This window comes from Rhinatrema bivittatum, chromosome 13 (assembly GCF_901001135.1).
Source record: "Rhinatrema bivittatum chromosome 13, aRhiBiv1.1, whole genome shotgun sequence".
NCBI classification, from domain to species: Eukaryota; Metazoa; Chordata; class Amphibia; order Gymnophiona; family Rhinatrematidae; genus Rhinatrema; species Rhinatrema bivittatum.
The window spans coordinates 37,641,881-37,666,291 of record NC_042627.1 but is presented as its reverse complement, the minus strand read 5'-3'; the positions used below and the strand labels follow the sequence as shown (position 1 = coordinate 37,666,291).

Here is a 24,411-nt window from a genome sequence, read left to right as displayed (position 1 = left end):
AACAAACCAGGTAAAGCAGTGGGGTAAACATACTCTATCCAATTGGCTAGCAGATTGGATACAGTTCTCCTATGAAAAAGCAGACCTTCCTCTCCAAGGGCGAGTAAAGGCACATTCATTGAGAGCGATGTCAACCTCAGCACACTATCGTTCGGTGTAAAGCAGCAACATGGAGTTCTCTTCACACCTTTGCAGCTCATTACTGTTTGAACAAACAAGGACGACAAGATTCAGCATATGGACAATCTGTCTTAAAGAACTTGTTTCCAGTATAACCCCAACTCCTTCTACATCCAATCTGCTGTGATCTTCGGCTGCCTCATTTTCAACAACAATACTTCACTGTTGCTTCACTACAAAATGACTCAGCCTTTAGCTTGCTAATCACTCATATGTGAGGACTAGCATCCTGCTTGTCCTGGGATAAAGCAAAATTGCTTACCTTGTAATAGGTGTTATCCTAGGACAGCAGGATGTAGTCCTCACGAAACCCACCCGCCACCCCGCGGAGTTGGGTCCGATACGTTTTATTTTATTTTTTGCTATATCATGGCATGCTTGGCATGCTCAGTGGCCTCACAGGGCCAGTCAAATGTTTCTAGAAACTCTGACAGAGAGTTTTCCGCAATAGGGCTCCATCAATGATGTCACCTATATGTGAGGACTACATCCTGCTGTCCTGGGATAACACCTATTACAAGGTAAGCAATTTTGCTTTCTCCTCTGTCACACATGCAGAATATGGATAGATTCTCCCTAAATACAGAATAAGGAACCACAAATTAGAAATAGAATATGCAAATAAAATGAAAAGGAAACATCAAGAAACAGGCTCTGCATACAGTGCAACACTGGAGAAATAGAAGCACTGTTGCAAAACCAGAGCTTGGCATTTAATATCAGTGTTGTATATCATTACAAGATCTGAGCTTTGTGAGACTGAAACAGCTAAGCTTATCTGACAATGGAATGCTGATTTAAACACTGACCTAGATGCATGAGATTGGAAAGCTGCAAGAATGCACCGTTTAGCACCCATTTGGCCGCTCATCTTCAACACGCGTCTATTACTCCTTATACTGTAAGGGGTAATAAGTACCTTGAAAACATGCCTCCTAACTCGCATGTTGATGAGCCTATTAGTTGCCTGGGATACTGAAAGTAAAATGTGCGGCCAAGCTGCACATTTTTACTCTCAGAAATTGACTGCCCAAAGGCAGGGGTTAATCATAGACAGCACCGGGAAAGTGTACAGAAAAGCAGAAAAAAGCAGGGATATTAAGTGGGAGGTCCCAAAAATAAAAAAAATCCCTTAAACTTAAAATTTGCCGGTGTCTATTTTCCCAACCCGTGGCTGTCAGTGGCTTCGAAAACTGACGCTGGTAAAATTAAGTGGCTGTTGTCAGACCCGCTGACAGCCACCGCTTCCGCTAATGAGGCGCTAGGGACGTGCTGTTGTCCCTTGTACTTCATTAGCTCAGGCCCTAATTTAAATAGAGAATCGCGTGCCCAAGATTGGGCGCGCGTCGGGAGAGCAGGCACTCAACATGGAACGCTGGCTCTCCCGCACTTTATATTTAATCAGCCTTAGTCCCGGTCTTTTTTTTCTGCTTTTTTCTATTTTTAACTCTTTCCAGGGTCTTCTGTCCATTTGACATTTCTTCTCTCTCCTGCCTTTCACTACCTTCCCTACATCTGTCTCGGACTGACTTTTTTTTCCTTTTCTGCCTCACTAGCCACACACACATTTCACCCCTCTTCTGTCACTCTTCAACCCTCAGTCTCCTTTTGCCTACCACTTTTCCCATCTCCTTCTCTTGAGCACTTTCCAATCCATCTGTCCACTCATACATCCTCCCCAACCCCTCTCTTTCACTCCTTCTCCCAGTCTCTTATTCCATCTTTCATTCACTCTCTAGTACCCCATTTCAATCCCGAGTACTCTCCCTTCCTAGTCCTTGTCTAGCTTGGTGTGCTTCTCAATTCCTCACCAGCTCCAGCTCCTTCTGTGCTCATCATTTCCCTGCCTTCAGCTTTTTCTTACCTCCCATTCCCCTTTTTCACCACTTCCTCATTTCGAGCATCTCACCCAGTCTCCAATCATCCTTCTCACCCCCTCGCCAGTTCTCACAGTTCTTTGCACCCTTCAGTCCCCACCTTTCTCTTACAGCCATTCCATATCTATAGCCCCTTATCATACCCTCCCAGTCCAATTAAACGAAACAATCTAATACCCCTCACCCAAAGCCCCTGCTCACCCCAGTTTACTGCCTTTTTTCCCTATTCGATCATCCTGTACTCATAACCCCGCTCTCCACTCAGTCTGAGCCCCCACTTTAACTCCCCCATTCATCCTTTTAATTTGCAATTACCTAATTTCTCCCAATCCCAGACTCTCCACTCTCCCCCAATTAGAGAGCTACTACTTTCTCCCAAATCCACAGATCTCATCTCTATCTACTCTCCCCCATCCAAATTCAGCCTAATGCCTTTCTTTCTACTAATTCTACTGCTGGTGCCATTCTTCCGCCTGCGGAATGATTGGATGATTGAACAATGAACGCTCTGCACTACAGAGCCGTGGATGATTCAAACAGCTCATTGAACCTAGTGGGCAGAAAAAGAAAGATGCGGAATGCAGGCTTAGCAATGCTGACACTGCTGTCAAGTTACGGGGGGAGGCCTCACAGAAGAAGGATTCTGGGCATGGGCCATCTATGCTCAGATATCCTCTGGCCAAGTATGATTTCTTATTTTTCCTCAAACACAGCTCATACTGCCCCTGGGACAGCCAGAAGTGTGCACTTCTTCAGCACTCCTGGCCCTGTGGCTAACCACTTCCTGCAGTGTGCAGCAACACAGCCTTACTGTGCCCTTCAGGTAGCGGCACCTATGGCCACATTGGCCATGGGCTCACTATAACTGAGTGTGCAATAATTAAATGAAATTATGAAGTACATAAAATGATATAAGAAACATATATGTATGTATATATATATATGTGTGTGTGTGTATGTATGTGTGTGTGTGTATGTATATACATACACTATGCAAATCTTAACAAAGTTGTGTGATTGGTATTAAGGGGCTTAAAACCATTCATGTGATGGTAACATAAATTACAGAATAGTGAAATTGTCATAAATTTTTCTCATTTCTGTAGAATTCTTTGAGACTTGGGTAGATAGCAGTACTGTAAATGAATTCTTGACATGTTTAGAAAATAAGTGTTTTTGTAAGCTAACAGTTTTGGTGATAAGGTATTCTGTTTCAGAACCTATAGCTATGTTTTTAGAGACACAATTTATTGTCTTCTGTATTTCTTGTTGTTTTAAGGGAAAATGACAGAGTTGCCATGGTTAATGGAGTTTCAATGGATAATGTGGAGCATGCTTATGCTGTTCAGCAGCTGAGAAAAAGTGGAAAAAATGCCAAAATTGTAAGTGAAACATTTTAAAATGAGAAGATTCAGCCCAGTGGTTGTACAAGAGACTCAGTCAGTGTCAAGGCTGGGAATCTTGTGCAAACAAAATTAACATGTATGCTATTTACTGCTTGAAAATGGATGACGCGCTTAATGGACAGATTTCATTTATCTTATTCTCTAGTTAAAAAGGAGATAGAACATAAAATGAAAGTAAAGCTGTCTAATGCAAACGCATTTTTAGTATTGTCCAAGTATGTTTGCTGGACCAGAAAATGCTATACAGCATCACAGAGTTCAGGGGGTGGGATGAATTGTTTGTGCAGTAAAAAAAAAAAAAAAAAAAAGAGGGGTTGGTTTTTCAGTTGCAAGTAGTGGCATCTGTCAATCGTATCAATCAAGCTGGAGAAATGACCTAGTATTTTTGTGTAGTGGCCTTAACAGTCTATTTTACATTGAGCATACAAAAATGCTACTTCAGAGATGAACAGTCTCTCATATTTGGATTTTCTAATAATTTTATCAAGACTTTAATATTAGCTTTATGTGGCTTTCTACATTTTTTATTTTTTCTAAAGGGCTATGCAGAAAGTTCTAAAAAGTCATATGTTGAGTAGTATTGTTTTAAAAGGTATTTTTCAGGCTGTAACAGAACAGTAACAGTATGTATTTCAGATTTTCACAGAAAACAGACCTCTACAAAGAAACAATACTTACCTTAATTCTTTCACAAATATTTTGAGGTGTAAACATAGATATAGCCAACATGTAGATGCTGACTTAGCTTCTGAATGTAGCAAAACTGGTCATCTATAAGTTATTTTTTAAAGAAAAATTATATGCAGAATATGTAAAACTTGTTTAATGCAAGTGCTATAAAAATAACTATATGATTGTCTGTGAATGTTTTCATTGATTTACACTGTGTGAGTCTGAGGGGTGATCACCTCATCTGGGATTCACATAAAGTAAAGTAAACTAAATATATATTTTTCCCTTAATTGATATAGTCTGCATATGAAATGGTTCTTTAAAAACAAAACAAAATAGTGTGCTGTACATGTAGATAAAGTTGCTTAAACTTGGCACAAAATACCCATTCACCTTAATTTCAAAAACCTAGCTGCAGGCCCATTATGCTTTCCAGATCTTCTCCCCTAGAGAGCAGATAGAGAGCCATGCACAGGAACTGGGCCTGGACTGTCTACATGCAGCTAAAAGTGGAGGAGCAGTAGCATATGCATGTTGCAATCATGACCCCATGCCCACACTGCAGGAGAAGGAGGCAAGTTACAAGTGAAGGGGGCAGACCAGATAAACTGACAAAATCGACTTTACCGTATTCACCTGTATGTCTCTGCCAGTTTGGTTTTTTTTTTTCCCCTGACTATGTTTCCTTTTTGCTAAGCTCTGGGCAGTTTACCTCCTGGTTCTGAGTAGACTTACCTTGTTGCTATACATTGCTAGATCATGCCCCTGGTCAATCCTTATACTCCAGTTGCTATAATCGTTGTTCTTGTTCTTCTTCTTTTTACTTTATCCTCCGCATTTGTACAGTGTAATGTATGCTAGGGGGGAGGTGGGTATCTAATGAAATGGTGCCATATTTTCTTTTCCATGCTGTTGTTTGTTGTATATATTGGACACCAATAAAAATGTTTACGCAAAAAAAAACAAACTGACAAAATCGGAATTATCCGAGGAGGGAGGCCGAAGTAACCACTGAAGTAGCACTGAAGGGAGTCCCAGAGTTTATGTTGGGAAGGAATGGCAAAGTTGTCATTGGAGCTGCTGCTGAGCAGGGGCACATAGGGAATTGACACTGGGGAAGGATGATAGAGAGAAGATGTGCTGGAGGAAGAGGTAAGAGACTGGGTAAGGAGGAAGGAGAAATGCTGAAAGGAAAGGACAGATGCTAGGGGAGGAAGGGGAAAGGGAAAGATGTTGGAAGAGGGAAGGATTGGAGAGATGGGAGAGAAAAGGGGAGATGCTGTAAAAAGATCCATAAAAATTTTCATCCAACCTTTTCGATTATGAAAGCTGTATGGTTCTCTTTACAAAAAGTTAGGAAAACCCTGCGAGAGAGGGAGAGAAAATATCCAGAGAGGTGAAAAGGCCACTCTTGCAACAAAACAGCGTGCTTACAATATGCGAAAAACCTAGAGAAGCCTCTCAAAACCTGTGGAACAAAAGAATTTAGAGTGATGACACCAAAATTGAACTTTATAATCACAATCATAAACACTATGAAGAGAAGCACACCATCCCTATGCGGCATCTAATCCAGAAAATAAAAGCTGTGCATGGGGCACACTTGGGCTTTCTAACATAATGATCTGAAACATAAGGCCAAGTCCACCCTTCAGTGTCTGCAGCAGAAGAAAGTATAGGTTCTGGAGTGGGCATCAGTTTCTTGACCTCAACATGATTGAGCCAGTTTGGGGGAATTCAAACATGCAGTTCATGCCAGACAACCAAAGAAATTACAGGAGCTGGAGGCTTTTTGCCAAGAGAAATAAGCAGCTTTACCACATGAGAAAATAAAGGGCCTCATTCACAACTATAACAAGACTGCAAGCTGTCATTTCATGCAAAAGTGGGCAGTACATGATATTAAGAACTAAGCGTATGCAAATTTTTGAATAGTAACATTTTAATACCCTTATTTCTATGGTTGCTTTGTGCTATTCTGTGATACATAATAGTTTCTCACAGGACAAGCAGGATGGTTGTCCTCACAAATGGGTGACATCGAGGATGGAGCCCCAACCACGGAAAACTTCTGTCAAAGTTTCAGGAACTTTGACTGGCCCCTACTGGGCATGCCCAGCACGGCACCAACCCTGCAGCCAGCAGGGGTTTCCCTTCAGTCTTCTTTTTTCCGCGCAGCAGTAGCCACGCGGTAGAAGAGCTCTTAACCACGTTCCTGACAGGAATTTCGAATAATTAATTCTGAAGAAAAATTTGCCCCTCAGGGGTCTCACTTCGACAAATTTTTCGGTCCGCGGAACTTCGGTAAGTTTTTGCCGTCGTTTGGTCGACTTCCGTCGAGTTTGGCCCTTGAGGCCCGTTGGCATTCGACAGTCCCGCGGCTAAATTTTTGGCCTTTCGCCATGGCGTCGGGGTTCCGTCGGTGTCCGGACTGTACCCGAACTATGTCAATCACAGACCCTCATGGAGTCTGTGTTTTGTGTTTAGGGAGTGAGCATGATGTTCTGACTTGCACCAAATGTGCTCTAATGACACCAAAGGGTCGCAAAGCCAGAATGGAGAAGATGGGGCTCCTCTTCCAAGCTCGTACCCCAACGCCATCGATTGCATTGACGTCATCGGAACCGGCACCGTCGAGGTCTCATCATCGACAACCCTTCGGTGACCGTCCGCCATCGATGACTTCGCGGCCATCGACTCCCGTTCCTTCCCCTGATGATCGAGGGGATCGAAAAGAAAAACATCGCCATCGACGTCATAAGTCTCGGCCTGTCGAGGAATCGACGTCATCGACCTCAGCACCGACCGAGCCACCGCCAAAAAAGTCTCTATCAGAAGTGGCACCGTCCACTACTGTTTCACAGGCACCGAGGCAACCCTCACCCCCTCGGGGTTTGGGAGCCGCGATCCCACCGGTGACGGTGGTCCCTCCGGCTCAACCTCAGCCTCCCTCTCCCGTCGAGCCGGGTCTTGTTACCCCTGGTCTCCGGGCAGAACTGGACCGGCTGGTCCAGGAGGCCATCGACAAGGCGATGCTATGGTTCCAGACTCCTCCGGCACCGACTCCGGCACCGAGAGTGGAACCGGTCACCGAGCCGATTGCAGCAGCACTGGCACTGCTGCTACACCGGATGGAGGCGCTCATGACAGCCCTTCCACCGGTGATACCTGAGTCACCAACACCGGTAAGACCGCTGTCACCGACAGGTTTATCATCAGGTGGAGAAACACCGTATCGAATTCCCCCTTCGGGAATTGTTCAATTGATGCCAGGTCGTCCCTCGCCACCGATTTCTTCTTCGGGGGCGATACGCACCTCTGCTCCACCGAGGTTTCCGATGCCGACACCGATTCCATCGAGACCGACACCGGTTCCCTCGATGCCTACACCGGCACCGATACTGGCACCAATTCCATCGAGGATTTTCTCGATGCCCCCGGTGATTCCAACCGATATTTTGGAACCTCAACCTGGGCCTTCAGGTGTTCAGCCCCCTCGAGGTCCTGCAGGTCATCATCCAGATCCCTATGATACTTGGGGTGATGATACCTCTACTGACACCGATGATTTGCCTTCACCGCCCTCTCCTGCGGAGAGTAGAAAGCGTTCTCCCCCTGAGGACCTCTCTTTCATAAATTTTGTGAAGGAAATGTCAGAGTTGGTCCCATTCCAACTTCAATCTGAACAAGATGACAGGCACCAGATGATGGAATTGCTCCAATTTTTGGATGCCCCGAAAGTCATCACTTCTATTCCCATTCATCAGGTTTTTCTAGACCTTCTTAAAAAGAATTGGGAATCTCCCGGATCTGTTTCCCTGGTCAACAAAAAAGCTGACTCTACATATCTTGTACAGTCAGCACCTGGTTTTCAAAAACCTCAGTTAGACCATCATTCTGTAGTCGTAGAATCAGCTCAAAAGAAAGCTAAGCGACTAAAGCCACACTCTTCCATACCTCCTACTAAGGAAAACAAATTCCTAGATAGTATAGGTAGGAAGGTATATCATGGAGCTATGCTGATTTCCAGAATAGCTTCTTATCAACTTTATATGACTCAATATAATAGGGTCATCCTGAAACAGATGCAGGAATACACTGATGCCTTGCCTGAACAGTTCCAGCCACAGCTTCAATCCCTTCTAAATAAAGGGTTTGAAGCTGGGAAGCATGAAATACGAACAGCCTATGACATCTTTGATGCTTCCACTAGAATTTCTGCCACGGCCATCTCTGCCAGCCGTTGGGCTTGGCTTAAATCATCTGACCTTCGTCCAGAAGTTCAGGACAGGCTCTCTGATTTACCCTGCCTAGGGGATAATTTGTTTGGTGAACAAATTCAACAAATTGTTGCTGAATTGAAGGATCATCATGAGACACTTAAACAGCTTTCATCCATTCCTCCTGACTTGCCTTCTAAACAGCCCTTTAGAAAGGACTCCAAGAAGTCTTTCTTTAGGCCACGAAAGTATTATCCCCCATCAACCAAGCCTAGGCCTGCACGGTCTTACCATAAGACTCAGCCTCGCCAGTCTCGTAAACAAAAGCCTGCAGCAGCTCCACAACCGGGCCCTGCGGCGGGTTTTTGACTTTCACTTAGAGAGCAGTTGCCAAACCCCTCTTCCAGCTACACCGGTAGGAGGACGGCTGTGCCACTTCCTAGAAAAGTGGCATCAAATCACCACAGATCAATGGGTGATAGCAATCATTGCACAGGGTTACCACCTCAACTTCCTATCCCTTCCTGCCGATTCCCCACCTTTGCAGGCGTGGAGACTCACCGATCACTCTGTTCTTTTAGAGCAGGAAGTTTCTCTTCTCCTACAGTCAAACGCTATAGAACCCGTTCCTCCCTTACAACAAGGACTCGGGTTCTATTCCAGGTACTTCCTGATACCAAAAACGTCAGGAGGACTTCGTCCAATCCTAGACCTACGGGCCCTCAACAAGTACCTTTCCAAGGAGAAGTTCAAGATGGTAACCCTGGGCTCGCTGCTCCCTCTACTGCAAAGAGGGGATTGGCTATGCTCTCTAGACCTGAAAGACGCATATACCCACATTGCGATCACAGAATCTCATCGCAAATACCTGCGTTTTCTAGTAGGCCGAAACCACTACCAATACCGAGTACTACCTTTCGGCCTGGCGTCCGCACCACGAGTCTTTACCAAATGCCTCGTGGTGGTAGCAGCATTCCTCAGGAAGGAAGGTGTCCACGTCTACCCCTACCTGGACGATTGGTTAATCAGGGCCCCAACCCAGCAAATAGCTCGGTCCTCCCTGACCCTAACAATTCATACTTTGCTCTCTCTAGGATTTCTTGTCAATTACGAGAAATCCTACTTGGTCCCATCTCAGACCTTATCTTTCATTGGGGCAGACTTGGACACCTTACAAACAAAAGCCTTCCTCCCTCATCAACGGGCCAAGACTCTGGTGTCCCTAGCTTGCCAGCTGCGGTCTCAACACACAGTCACGGCTCGCCAATTCCTCATTCTACTAGGACATATGGCCTCCTCAGTTCAAGTAACTCCCATGGCCCGTCTGGCCATGAGAGTCACACAATGGACTCTACGACTACAATGGACTCAAGCTCTTCAGCCTCTGTCCTCCATTGTTACAATCACCGACGCACTCCGTCTGTCTCTTGCCTGGTGGACAAATCAATGCAACCTCCTACAGGGCTTGTCCTTTCTTCCACCAGATCCCCAGATAATCCTCACCACCGACGCTTCCAACATCGGGTGGGGAGCCCATCTACACAATCTGCAAACTCAAGGATACTGGTCACTAGAGGAAGCCAAACACCAGATAAATTTCCTGGAGCTGCGAGCAATCTGCTATGCTCTCAGGACCTTTCAAGATTGCCTATCAAACCATGCAATCTTAATTCAAACAGACAACCAGGTGGCCATGTGGTACATAAACAAGCAGGGAGGCACAGGCTCCTTCCTTCTGTGTCAGGAAGCTGTGCAGATTTGGGCGGAAGCCCTCTCCCGCTCCATGTACCTCAGAGCCACCTACCTCCCGGGAGTGGACAATGTATTGGCAGACCAGCTGAGCCGTGTCTTCCAACCACACGAGTGGTCCTTCAATCCCTTGGTAGCGACCTCTCTATTTCACAAGTGGGGTTATCCCCACATAGACCTCTTTGCGTCCCCTCAGAACCACAAAGTGGACAATTTCTGCTCTCTCATTCGGAGCCAGCACTCTCGGCCGAGGGATGCGTTCTCCCTCACGTGGACAACCGGTCTGCTTTATGCATTCCCTCCACTTCCTCTTCTGTCGAAGACTCTCGTGAAGCTGCGTCAGGACAGAGGAACTATGATCCTGATAGCACCGCACTGGCCACGCCAAGTGTGGTTTCCCATACTACAGGATCTCTCCATCCGCAGACACATTCCTCTGGGAACGGACCCGCATCTGCTCACTCAAAACGACGGATGCCTCCTCCATCCCAACCTCCGAGCCTTGTCACTGATGGCATGGATGTTGAAAGGTTAGTCCTTCAGCCATTTAACCTTTCGGATTCAGTTTCTCGTGTCCTGATCGCTTCACGAAAGCCTTCCACAAGAAAATCTTACTCATACAAATGGAAACGGTACACATCATGGTGCACTTCTCAGTCCCTTGATCCCCTTTCCTGTCCAATCTCAAAATTCTTGGACTATTTATGGCATCTATCAGAATCAGGTCTAAAAACCTCTTCCATTAGAATGCATGTTAGTGCGGTAGCCGCCTTCCATAAAGGTATCGGGGGTGTCCCTATCTCAGTACAACCCCTGGTAACCCGTTTTCTTAAAGGCTTGCTCCATTTGAAGCCACCTTTACGCCCTCCGGCCCCATCTTGGGACCTTAATCTGGTTCTTGGTCGCCTTATGAAACCACCTTTCGAACCTCTGCACTCCTGTGACCTAAAATATCTCACATGGAAAGTGTTATTCCTTTTGGCTATCACTTCAGCTCTCAGGGTTAGTGAATTACAGGCCCTAGTTACCTATCCGCCTTACACTAAACTCTTGCAGGACCGGACGGTACTTCGCACTCACCCTAAATTTTTACCTAAGGTAGTTTCGGAGTTTCATATTAATCAATCCATCATACTACCTATCTTCTTTCCCAGGCCCCACTCCAACTCAGGGGAACAGACTCTGCATACCCTAGACTGTAAACGAGCTCTAGCTTTTTATCTAGACATAGAAACATAGAAACATAGAAATGACGGCAGAAGAAGACCAAACGGCCCATCCAGTCTGCCCAGCAAGCTTCACATTTGTAGAGAGCAGTGATGGAGCTGCAACCAAGTGAAATATCAAGCTTGATTAGTTAGGGGTAGTAGGGGTAGTAACCGCTGCAATAAGCAAGCTACACCCATGTTTATTTGTTTTACCCAGACTGTGTTATTCAGCCCTTATTGGTTGTTTTTCTTCTCCCCTGCCGTTGAAGCAGGGAGCTATGCTGGATATGCGTGTAGTATCAGTTTTTCTTCTCCCCTGCCGTTGAAGTAGAGAGCTATGCTGGATATGCGTGAAGTATCAGTTTTTCTTCTCCCCTGCGGTTGAAGCAGGATATGCATTGAAAGTGAAGTATCAGGCTTATTTGGTTTGGGGTAGTAACCGCCGTAACAAGCCAGCTACTCCCCGCTTTGTGAGTGCGAATCCTTTTTTCTTCTCCCCTGCCGTTGAAGCAGAGAGCTATGCTGGATATGCGTGTAGTATCAGTTTTTCTTCTCCCCTGCCGTTGAAGCAGAGAGCTATGCGTGAAGTATCAGTTTTTCTTCTCCCCTGCTGTTGAAGCAGAGAGCTATGCTGGATATTTATTGAAAGTGAAGTATCAGGCTTATTTGGTTTGGGGTAGTAACCGCCGTAACAAGCCAGCTACTCCCCACTTTGTGAGTGCGAATCCTTTTTTCCACATTTCCTCTTGCTGTTGTAGCTTAGAGTGATGTTGGAGTCACAGTAACCATGTGTATGTTTATTGAATAAGGGTATTATCTCCAGGCAGTAGCCGTCATTCTGGCGAGCCACCCACTCTTTATTGACGGCCTCTTGATTTTATGGATCCACAGTGTTTATCCCACGCCCCTTTGAAGTCCTTCACAGTTCTGGTCTTCACCACTTCCTTCGGAAGGGCATTCCAGGCATCCACCACCCTCTCCGTGAAGAAATACTTCCTGACATTGGTTCTGAATCTTCCTCCCTGGAGCTTCAAATCGTGACCCCTGGTTCTGCTGATTTTTTTCCTATGGAAAAGGTTTGTCGTTGTCATTGGATCATTAAAACCTTTCAAGTATCTGAAAGTCTGTATCATATCACCTCTGCTCCTCCTTTCCTCCAGGGTGTACATATTTAGATTCTTCAATCTCTCCTCATAAGTCATTTGATGAAGACCTTCCACCTTTTTGGTCACCCTTCTCTGGACCGCCTCCATCTTGTCTCTGTCTCTTCGGAGATACGGTCTCCAGAACTGAACACAATACTCCAGGTGAGGTCTCACCAAGGACCTGTACAAGGGGATAATCACTTCCCTTTTCTTACTCGATATTCCTCTCTCTATGCAGCCCAGCATTCTTCTGGCTTTAGCTATCGCCTTGTCACATTGTTTCGCCGACTTCAGATCATTAGACACCATCACTCCAAGGTCTCTCTCCTGCTCCGTGCACATCAGCCTTTCTCCCCCCATCGAATACAGTTCATTCGGATTTCCACTCCCCATATGCATGACTTTGCACTTCTTGGCATTGAATGTCAGCTGCCATGTCTTCGACCACTCTTCCATCTTCCTTAAATCCCGTCTCATTCTCTCCACTCCTTCCGGCGTGTCCACTCTGTTGCAGATCTTAGTGTCATCCGCAAAAAGACATACCTTACCTTCTATCCCTTCCGCAATGTCGCTCACAAAGATATTGAAAAGGACCGGTCCCAACACCGATCCCTGCGGTACAACCGCTTAAAACCGCTCTCTCTTCAGAGAGAGTTCCATTTACCATCACACATTGTCTTCTGTCCGTCAACCAGTTTGCAATCCAGGCCACCACCTCGGCACTCACTCCTAAGCTTCTCATTTTATTCACCAGTCTCCTGTGCGGGACAGTGTCAAAAGCTTTGCTGAAATCCAAGTAGATGACATCGAGTGCTCTTCCTCGATCCAATTCCTTGGTTACCCAGTCAAAAAAGTCAATCAGATTTGTCTGACAGGATCTTCCAATGGTGAATCCATGCTGCCTCTGGTCCAGCAATTCTCCCGACTGTAGATAGTTCACTATTCTCTCTTTCAACAGTGACTCCATTACTTTTCCCACCACCGAAGTGAGGCTAACCGGTCTGTAGTTACCAGCCTCTTCTCTGTTCCCACTCTTGTGAAGCGGGACTACCACCGCTCTCCTCCAATCATTCGGCACCACTCCCGTTTCTAGGGATCTATTGAATAGGTCACACAGCGGACCTGCCAGCACATCTCTGAGCTCCCTCAGTATTCTGGGATGAACTTCATCAGGCCCCATGGCTTTGTCCACTTTCAGTTTCACCAGCTCTTCCCATACATTTTCTACTGTAAATGGAGTTACATCTACTCCATTCCCCTCCAGTTTCTTGTTAACTAGTGTCGGTCCTTCTCCAGGGTCCTCTTTAGTGAACACAGAACTGAAGTATTCATTTAATATTTCTGCCATTTCTTCGTCTCTCTCCACGCATTGATCCTTTCCACCTTTCAATTTCACTATACCATTTTGAACTTTTCTCTTTTCACTGATATATCTGAAAAATGTTTTGTTACCACTCTTTACCTCTTTGGCAATCCTCTCTTCCGCTTGACTTTTTGCCATCTTGATTAATTTCTTCGTCTCCCTCAGTTCTACCAGATATTCTTCTTTGTGTTCCTCCTTTTGGGATCTTTTATATTTCTTGAATGCTGTTCTTTTAGCCTTTATTTTGTCAGCCACCTCCTTTGAGAACCAGATAGGTTTCATTTTTCTTTTGCTTTTCTTTACTTTTCTAACATATAGATTAGTTGCCTTGGTGATTGCTCCTTTTAGATTGGTCCACTGTTGATCCACATCTCTCTCGTTTTCCCAGCCTTTTAGTTCTTCCTCCAGGTACTTCCCCATTTCATCAAAGTCTGTGTTTTTGAACATCAAAACTTGGGTTTTTGTGCTTCTTTTTCGTGTCCTTTTTGTGATATTAAACCATACCGTTTGATGATCACTGGTGCTGAGGTGGGCACCCACCTGGACGTCTGAGACATTATCTCCATTAGTGAGCACTAAGTCGAGTATAGCTCCTTCTCTCGTGGGTTCCATTACCATTTGTTTGAATAAAGCTACTTGCAGGGCATCTACTATTTCTCTACTATTTTTAGATTCTGCAGATGGGATTCTCCAGTCTACATCTGGCATATTAAAGTCTCCAACGATCACCACTTCTCCTTTCTTTGCTATCCTGTGGATGTCTTCAATCAGATCTCTGTCCAGCTCTTCCTTTTGGTTTGGAGGCCTGTAAACCACTCCAATAAAAATGGATGCCCCATCTTTTTTTAAGTCTGCCCATAGTGCTTCTTCTTTGCCCCATCTTCCTTGCAGCTCAGATGCTTGGATATTGTTTCTGACATATAGAGCCACTCCTCCCCCTTTCCTATCCTCTCTGTCCTTCCTTAACAAGTTATAGCCTGGTATTGCCGTATCCCAGTCATGATATTCCGTAAACCATGTTTCCGTGACAGCAACAATGTCCAAGTCCGCCTCCACCATTAGGGCTTGCAGCTCTGGGATTTTATTACCCAAACTACGAGCATTTGTGCTCATAGCTTTCCAGCTTTCTTTGCTCAGGTTACTGCTGTTCCTGGACTCCTTTTGTGACCTATTTAGTTGAGGTTTGTTATCCACTTTTCTCTTTGCATTTGTGCAAGGGAAGATATTAATGCCTCTGATGACAGAATCATCCATCACTGTGAGCTTTTTCGTTTGGTTTCTGATTTGGAATTTCTGTATGCATTGGGTTTTTTCTCTCTTTTCCGATAACATTTCAATCTTTTTCTCAAGGACTTCTTCAGAATTTAATACAGAGAAGGCATTTTGTACTTGTTGCACTTGATACAGTGTGTGTCTACGGAACACAGGTCTTATTCTACCAGAGCCCACTGAAATACTTTTAAAGTTCCTTAATGGCCTGTGTGAGTGGTGGGATAGAGTTGTGGGTTGCACAGCTTTTAATAATGGGTGTCTGTGGGTTACAGGTCTTATCCTACCTGAGCCCACGGTAAATCTCTTTTTTCTTGAGTTTTGGTTATTCAGTGGTAAGTGGAAATTATTTCCTGAATAATGTACCGTGGCTGAGACTCTCTTTATTGAAGCTAATTCAGCTTTAAAGTCATCCAGCTCCTTTTCCAAGGTAGAGAGTTTTGAACAAAAGGGGCAAGCCTTAAGTTTCCATATGATTACCCTCAATATAAAGGCTCCACAGCAGTTGCATTGAATAGTACTCATTTAGGTAAGTTATTTGATTGGTGCACCTAAGGAATAATCAATTTACTAATTTATCTGGTTGCCTATTATGAAGTTAGGATGACTACATTAGAAATACAAACCTAGGGGTGGGTGGGCGTTGAACAGTTTATACCTAGGTCAAGCTGGGTAGGGCAAGACACTTTCTGAAAGTTTACTTGTCCTTTAGCTAGTAAAAGGATCCCACAGCACTTATATCCCAATTTGGAACAGATTATATAACAGTTATACAATTAGAGGGATACTGGGAATTTTTTTCTTTTTTTTTTGTGGCTTTTTTGAATCTTACAACAATCTAATATCAAGAAACCAAACTGATTAGTATACAACACTGGAATAGAAAGGGATTTGAAATCACAGAGCAGTTTTCTACACAGAATCAAACCAATATCAAGGAACCACAGATTATAATACTAGAATAAAAAGGGATTATGAAACACAGAGCAGTATTTCCAAAAACTAGTATCTTATCTGCACTGGAACAGTTGGCTCCTCTCCTGGGCTGTGCACAGGCTGTATTGTTTCTGCTGGCTCACAAGTTAGCTACCTCTAGCCACTGACTGTACTGTACAGTCAGTGCTCTTCCTGTGAGAAACTGTACAGTTTCTCACAGGAAGAGCACGCAATTATTCGTCTCTTTCCATCCTAACAAGTTAGGACAACCTGTGGGTAAGCAGGCTCTTTCCTCCTGGTTGGCGGACTGCATTTCCTTCTGCTATCAGCAAGCTGGCATTCCTTTACAAGACCGTGTTAAGGCACACTCTGTGAGGGCCATGGCGACTTCAGTAGCACACCTTCGATCGGTGCTGCTTCCTGACATCTGCAAAGCTGCAACCTGGAGTTCCCTCCATACCTTTGCAGCCCACTATTGTTTGGATAAAGCTGGAAGACAAGATTCCATCTTCGGCCAATCTGTCTTGCGTAACCTTTTTCCAACTTGATGTACCAACACCCTTCCACCTCCCGGTAGGGTGCGGATGTCCTTACCAAATTCCTCCCCAGTTGTTGTGCCTGTTGCACGCCGTTGAGTACATTTGGTGCATGTCTGGACATCCTCAGCTCGGTACTCACCCATTTGTGAGGACAACCATCCTGCTTGTCCTGTGAGAAAGCAAATGTTGCTTACCTGATGTAACAGGTGTTCTCACTGGACAGCAGGATGTTAGTCCTCACGAAACCCGCCCGCCACCCCGCGGTGTTGGGTTCGTTTTTATTTTATCTTTTCGGCACTGCCTGTAGCTTTGAAAACAAGACTGAAGGGAGACCCCTGCTGGCTGCAGGGTTGGTGCCGTGCTGGGCATGCCCAGTAGGGGCCAGTCAAAGTTCCTGAAACTTTGACAGAAGTTTTCCGTGGTTGGGGCTCCATCCTCGATGTCACCCATTTGTGAGGACTAACATCCTGCTGTCCTGTGAGAACACCTGTTACATCAGGTAAGCAACATTTGCTTTACTTTCAAACACATTAAAAATAAGACTTATTTTGACTGATTACTCTTGTTTTCTTAAAATGCTACACATCTTACACATTCTGCTAGGGGTATGTAAACTTATGAGAACTGTGTGTATATGTATGTATATATGTTTTGAGTGTCTATATATGTGTATGTATATAAAAAAATATTTTATAAAGCAGGAATGAGTGGGATCTAACAGTGAAACTATCTTGACCCTGAATTTGAGTTGCTTATTCAGATATTCAGGGGGATTAACTGCTCCCCAGCACAGAATTATATCGAGTCCATTACGATTGAAAGGCATTGATAGATATAAGCCAAGAACTTTTTTTGAAGATATTGTCTGCATTTAGATTATCTTTTTAGTTGGATTGGATGTGTACAAGTTCACTACTGTGTCATGGAGCTGTTTTATAGTTTTCTATAAAAATGTTTTAATAAATGCTTACTAAAAAATTAAATTAAAAAAAAAGAATTTCTATATTTCCTGGCGTGTAGCCAGATGGACTCAGAACGAATGGGATAGTATCCGCGTGCTAGCAGTTGGAGACGAATCTGACGTCAGCACGGGGTATATATATCCCCACAGGAAGCGTAGCAACTCAGTAATTTCTGTCTCCAAAGCAGTTTGGAGAGCCTGCACGCTTGCTGAGCGTGTTTTCCAAATCTACTTTTTCTTTTTTACTTACTGAAACTTCTACAGCACGAGCCCCGCACTCCTGCGGTGATACCTTAAGGTCCCTCCCCCAGTAGAGTTTCCTGGGGGATTTCCGTGATCCCCCGGAGGTTTAAGTCCTCGGTCCGGTGGCCGAATCGCGGCAGGGACACAGCCCCCGGGCGAGGTTCGGGTGAGGCTTGCGAGGCGCCTCGGTCCCGGCGTGGACGAGGCAGCGGGTGCATATCCTCAAACGCGGCGGTGAAGGTACTTGCCCTCTCCCCCCGCAGCCGGAGACCGCCCGGGTTCCAGCCGGGAAGCGCCGAGGATCAGGTAAGGTGTACGGCTTTTACTTCTGGTCTCCGAGGATCCGGTGGCGTGGCACGCCGTGGAGGGCGCCATTTTGTGGCCTTGTTCAGGTATTGAGCGCCCGAGATAGACGCAGATACTAAGCGCATATTCGATTCCTCATTGTGCATATATTGCTACATGTTGAATACCATTGAGCATGTATTGCTAACCGCTTATTGCTGAGCGCATACTGAAAAATATTGAGCGTGTACTGCTAACCGCTTATTGCTGAGAGCGAAAACTATTGAGCGTGTATTGCTAAACGCTTATTGCTGAAAGCATTTGAATGACATTGAGTGTATATTGCTAGCCGCTTATTGCTGAGCGCATACTGAAAAATATTGAGCGTGTACTGCTAACCGCTTATTGCTGAGAGCATACTGAAAACTATTGAGCGTGTATTGCTAAACGCTTATTGCTGAGAGCATTTGAATGACATTGAGCGTATATTGCTAGCTGCTTATTGCTGAGAGCATATTGCATAACATTGAGCGTGTATTACTAACCGCTTATTGCTGAGAGCATACTGAAAAAAAAAATATATATATTGAGCGTGTATTGCTAACCGCTTATTGCTGAGAGCATATTGCATACCATTGAGCGTGTATTCTTGACCGCATACTGCTAAGCGCACATGGCATATCATTGAGCGCATATTGCTGCCGCATATTATTCAGCGCCTGTTTGGCTCAGCGCATATTGTTCACGCTTTTCATTCAGCGCATACTTTTCAATGGAACAGAACGCCTCAGTGTCTTCAGCGGGGGCTCCTCCTGCTTCCAGCATTAAAGGCCTCGGCCTCTGCTCTGCATGCCAGCTTCGGGCCACGCACAGTGAAGAGCCAGATTCCCTATGTGCCCAATGTGAGGAGGCCGTGGGACCCTCGGGCCAGGACCAGTCTCAGCCATGATTTGTTGACAGTTCCCCAGGGGCTACCCCGGATTTAGCGGTCAGTCTCGACCAATCGGGAATCCCGGGGGATCTTGTACCCCGGCGATTAGAGGCTGTTTCCATTTCCTGGGTGGATCTCTTTAAGGGGATTCATGCCTTTGTACAGATGCAAACAGCTTCCCGTCCAGGCCCTGCGGTGCCTGTTCCGGTTGTTCCGGCTGTTTGTGCGGTTCCTGCGGTAGCTGCGGCTGCTGCTGCGGTGGCGGCTCCTGTGGATCCTGTTCCTGGACCCTCACGCCCTTATCGCGAATGGGACCTCCCGCCGCTGGACAGTTCAGATCAGTCAGACCAGGAGGTTTCACCGGACGAGTCCGAACTCCCAGACGAGAGGGACCTTCCCCCAGGGATTGAGCCATATAGAACCATGAGGCGGTTCTTCCCTAAGGAGGATCTCTCCGACCTGGTGTCTCAGTGCCTGGCAGAGTTGGATATTACAGGTCCCAGCGCTACAGTACCCTCTGCGCAGAACCCCCTGCTGGAAGGGCTTCGTCCTACAGCCCGCCATTTTCCATTCTTTCAAGCAGCACAGCAGTTGATAGATTTAGAATGGGCTGCGCCGGCGACCGCATTCAAAGGGGGTCGGGCCCTGACGGGCATGTACCCACTGGCGCCGGCTATCCAGGAGCTGCTGGCGTGCCCTCAGGTGGACACCTTGATTAGCGCTGTGGTCAAGCGCACTACCATTCCAGTGGAAGGGGGGGGGGGGGCGGCCCTCAAGGAGCCTCATGACCGGCGACTGGACACCATTCTGAAACAGTCTTTTGAGGTGGCAGCTTTGTCTTTGCGGATCGCGACCTGCTGCACAGTGGTGACGTGTGCCTGTTTGTCACAAGTCAGGAACAACGCTCCAGCAGCAGACATGGAGTCCGCTCTCTCGTTCCTCACGGATGCTGCATCAGACCTAGTCCGAACAACAGCCAAGGGGATCTCCTCCTCCAAAGCTGCCAGGAGGCAGCTCTGGATCCGGAAATGGTCAGCCGATGGGCCTTCAAAGACACGCCTCACCAGGTTGCCCTTTAAGGGCTCTTTCTTGTTTGGCAGTGACCTTGATAAACTGGCCAGCACATGGGGCGCTTCTCCAGTACCTCGACTGCCGGAAGACCGGGTCAGAAGGAATCGGCGCACCTTTCCGAGGGCCTCCAGGGGTAGAAGCTCTCAGCGCTTCATTCCCTACAGGAGTCGCTACCAGGCACCTCGTCCTCGGGCCAGGAACCAGTTCTTCCGGACCAAGCAGCGCAAGAGGGGAGCGGGCCTGGGCTCCGGCTCCGGCCCCGGCCGCGCCTCACAATGAGAGTCCGCCGATCCATCTGGGGGACGGAGCCATAGGGGGCAGGTTAACCCTCTTCTACCCCAGATGGGTTGAGATTACGTCAGACCAGTGGGTCCTCGCCTTCATCCGAGAGGGGTATTATCTGGATTTTCATCATCTCCCTCCGGACAAATTTGTGGAATCTTCCTGTCCCACACACAAGAAAGCAGCATTGGAAGCTACCCTGGCGAGGCTCCTGTCCTTGAAAGCCATCATCCCAGTACCTGCCTGGGAAGTGAATTCTGGACACTATTCCATTTATTTCATGGTACCCATGAAAGGGGGCACCTTTCGGCCCGTACTGGACCTCAAGTCGGTCAATCGATACTTAAGGGTCCCGAGGTTTCGCATGGAATCTCTGCGTTCCGTCAAGACCGCAGTACAGCCAGGAGAGTTCCTCACGGCATTAGACCTGTCAGAAGCCTACCTACATATCCCGATCCATCCAGATCTTCAGCTCTACCTACGTTTCAAGGTTCTAGGACGCCACTTCCAGTTTCGGGCTTTGCCCTTTGGATTGGCCACGTCACCGCGGACCTTCACCAAGGTGGTTGTCGAGGTAGCAGCGGCCCTCAGGCAGGAAGGAATTCTGGTCCATCCCTACCTAGACGATTGGTTGATCAGGGCGAAATCACGAGAGGAGAGTCATCGGACAACCGACAGAGTGATCGCCCTTCTGGAAAGCTTGGGCTGGGTAATCAACCTCAGCAAGAGTTGCCTACAGCCTTCCCAGTCACTGAAATACCTGGGAGTACAGTTCGACACGCAGGCAGACACAGTCAGTCTCACTGCCAAGAGAAGATTGAAACTTCAGACGCGTATCCAGTACTTGATGGGAGCCAGTCGGCCCATAGCTTGGGATTATCTGCAGGTTCTTGGTCTCCTGGGATCCACCCTGGAAGTGGTACCTTGGGCAAGGGCCCATATGAGACCTCTACAACACTCCCTGCTCTCTCGCTGGAGCCCTCGTCTACGGAACTATTCCACGCACCTACCTCTGCCTGCCAGAGTCCGGACACAGTTACAGTGGTGGCTGCAGTCCGACCACATGAGCAAGGGGTCGAGGATGTCCTCTCCCACGTGGACTCTGCTCACCACAGATGCCAGCCTGAGTGGCTGGGGAGCACACTGCGAAGGACTCACCGCACAAGGGCGGTGGTGCGGAGAAGAGTCAGCATGGAACATCAACCGTCTAGAGGCTCGGGCAGTCCGATTGGCATACCTTCGATTTGCTCACAAACTGAAGAACAGAGCAGTCAGTGATGTCCAACGCCACCACGGTGGCATACATCAACCGTCAGGGCGGAACCAGAAGCCGATAGGTATCTCTGGAGATCGCCCCACTGATGGCTTGGGCAGAGGCGAATCTTCAGGACATCTCCACCGTCCACATTGCCGGGAAGGACAATACCACAGCAGACTTCCTCAGCAGAGAAAGCCTAAATCCGGGAGAGTGGCAGCTGTCACCCACAGCCTTCCAGATGATTGTGGATCACTGGGGGATTCCGGACGTGGATTTACTGGCGGACAAGTCCAATGCTCAAGTGCCCAGATACTTCAGCTGCAAGCGCGACCCGTTCTCACACGGAATCGATGCCCTGGTCCAGCCGTGGCCTCCAGGGACTCTGCTATACGCCTTTCCTCAGTGGCCTCTGCTGGGTGCCGTCAACCACAAGATTCAGAAACACTGGGGCCTAGTTCTTCTAGTGGCACCAGACTGGCCAAGAAGACCCTGGTATGCAGACATGAGAAGACTACTGGCAGGGGACCTCTTCCCCTGCCTCCTCTCCGGGACCTTCTACGTCTAGGCCCCATCCTCCACGAGGATCCAGCTCAATTCTCTCTTAAGGTCTGGCCATTGAGAGGGCTAGACTGAAGAAAAGAGGTTACTCTGAGCCCGTGATACACTCCTCCGAGCTCGCAAGTTTTCCACATCCCTCACCTATGTAAGGATCTGGAGAATATTTGAAGCATGGTGCGACACTCATGGCACCAATCCACATTCGACCACAATCCCTGTTGTGTTGGATTTCCTGCAGGATGGACTTCAGAAGGGTCTCTCCCTCAGCTCCATCAAGGTTCAGGTGTCTGCGCTGTCTTGCTATGGCCCCAGGAGGGATGGCAAGACCATCGCCAAGCACCCAGATGTTTCTCGCTTCCTGCAAGGAGTCAAGCATATTCGTCCGCCACTAAAGTGGCCTGTGCACTTATGGAACCTTAACCTTGTTTTGGATTTCCTCGCGGGATCCACCTTCAGACCCCTTCGGGGCCTGTCTCTCCATTCTGTAACCTTGAAGATGGTGTTCCTATTGGCGGTATGTTCGGCACGCCGCATCTCTGAGCTACAAGCTCTGTCCTGCCGTGATCCCTTTTTCAGAATCACTCCTGAGGCTATCCATCTTCGTACGGTTCCCTCCTTTCTACCTAAAGTGGTTTCACAGTTTCATCTTAACCAAACCATATCCTTGCCTACCATGGCGAGTTTGAAGAAATCTGAAGAAGGGCGTTTATTACGCCATCTCGTCATTGGCAGATTGCTGCCCAGATATCTGGAAGTGACACCAGAACTACGAAAGACAGACCGTCTGTTCGTCCTGCACAGCGGGAGGAAGCAAGGTGAAGTGGCCTCGCAGCCCACCATCGCCCGCTGGATTAAAGAAGTTATCAGAGCAGCTTACGTAGAGGCTGGGAAGTCTCCGCCTCTACAGGTCAAAGCTCATTCTACCAGAGCACAAGCGGCATCCTGGGCGGAATCCAGGATGCTGTCGCCTGCAGAAATATGTAAAGCGGCGACATGGTCCTCCCTCCATACCTTGTCCAGGCTAGGGAGGACTCAGCATTTGCAAGAGCGGTACTACATGGTCCGCAGGCAGCCTCCCGCCCAGGCTGGGAGTAAAGCTTTTGCACATCCCATTCGTTCTGAGTCCATCTGGCTACACGCCAGGAAATGTTGAGATTACTACCTGATGATCTCCTTTTCCTTAGTGTAGACAGATGGACTCAGCATCCCGCCCAGCTGCCTGTGTACATGGGTTTCACCGATTCAAGGTAAGCCATGTCATCTATTTCCATAAGAGCGTACACTCTCCCAGGTGTCAACTCCTTCCAGTTGTGAATGCTGGTGGTCTCCAGCTACTATCAATCGGTCAGGGGAATCCTGTTTCACTTTTCACTGAGTGTCAGTACACACATCCATAACAGCTTTTGCAAGGAAGATTACTGAGTTGCTACGCTTCCTGTGGGGATATTTATACCCCGTGCTGACGTCGGATCCGTCTCCAACTGCTAGCACACGGATACTATCCCATTCGTTCTGAGTCCATCTGTCTACACTAAGGAAAAGGAGATTATCAGGTAGTAATCTCAACATTATCACTCAAATATTTTAGTATGAGTATTCACTAGATTTGCATAAATAAAAACATGTGTATGTATGTATATATAATATATATATTTCTCCTAGGACAAGCAGGATGGTAATCCTCACAGATGGGTTACATCAAAAGTAGCCTGGCATGGAAAACTTTTGTCAAAGTTTTTAGAACTTTACTGGCACACTAAGCATGCCCAGCATGCCACTATCTGAGCATCCACGCAGGGTCCCCTTTCAGTCTTTTATTTTTCCATGGTGTCAGTTGCCTCACAGTTGGAGCTCTACTCTTATTGTGAGCTTTTTCTCAAATTCTTCAAATTTTTCCCATGTCAGGTCCCCCTTTCTCCAGTCTGTGTTCCTTCAATGGTATGGTATGTTTATTTTTCACCTTCTTTGTGGTCGATTCCTCTATGGCCACTGGCCATTGACTGCTCACTGATTGTTTTTCATGGCATTGCTCATGGACCATGTCTATTACTGATCCGCATGAGGTTTGCATCCTCTGCCTGGGGACATCGCACGACGTCTGAGGGTGTCAGCTGTGCGATCAGATGACCCGCAAGGGCCATCATGCTCAACTGGATAAGATGGAGAAACTTTTTGGTTCCAAAAAGTCTATGCCAGCATCAGATATGTTGACGCCCAGGGGCTGCAGTGAACTGCTTGATACCTTGTCTTTATCTTCA

At 46.9% G+C, this 24,411-nt stretch overlaps 1 protein-coding gene across 3 annotated transcripts in view; it reads left to right on the top strand.

Annotated features, from left to right (window-relative positions):
• Window positions 1–24,411, top strand: part of TJP1 (tight junction protein 1) — a 486,574-nt gene that overhangs the window by 117,841 nt on the left and 344,322 nt on the right. For all 3 annotated transcript variants that reach the window (XM_029575150.1, XM_029575149.1, XM_029575148.1), the window contains exon 4: window positions 3,337–3,439. In XM_029575150.1, the coding sequence (XP_029431010.1) occupies window positions 3,337–3,439 (103 nt within the window). The remainder of the gene's footprint in view (window positions 1–3,336; window positions 3,440–24,411) is intronic.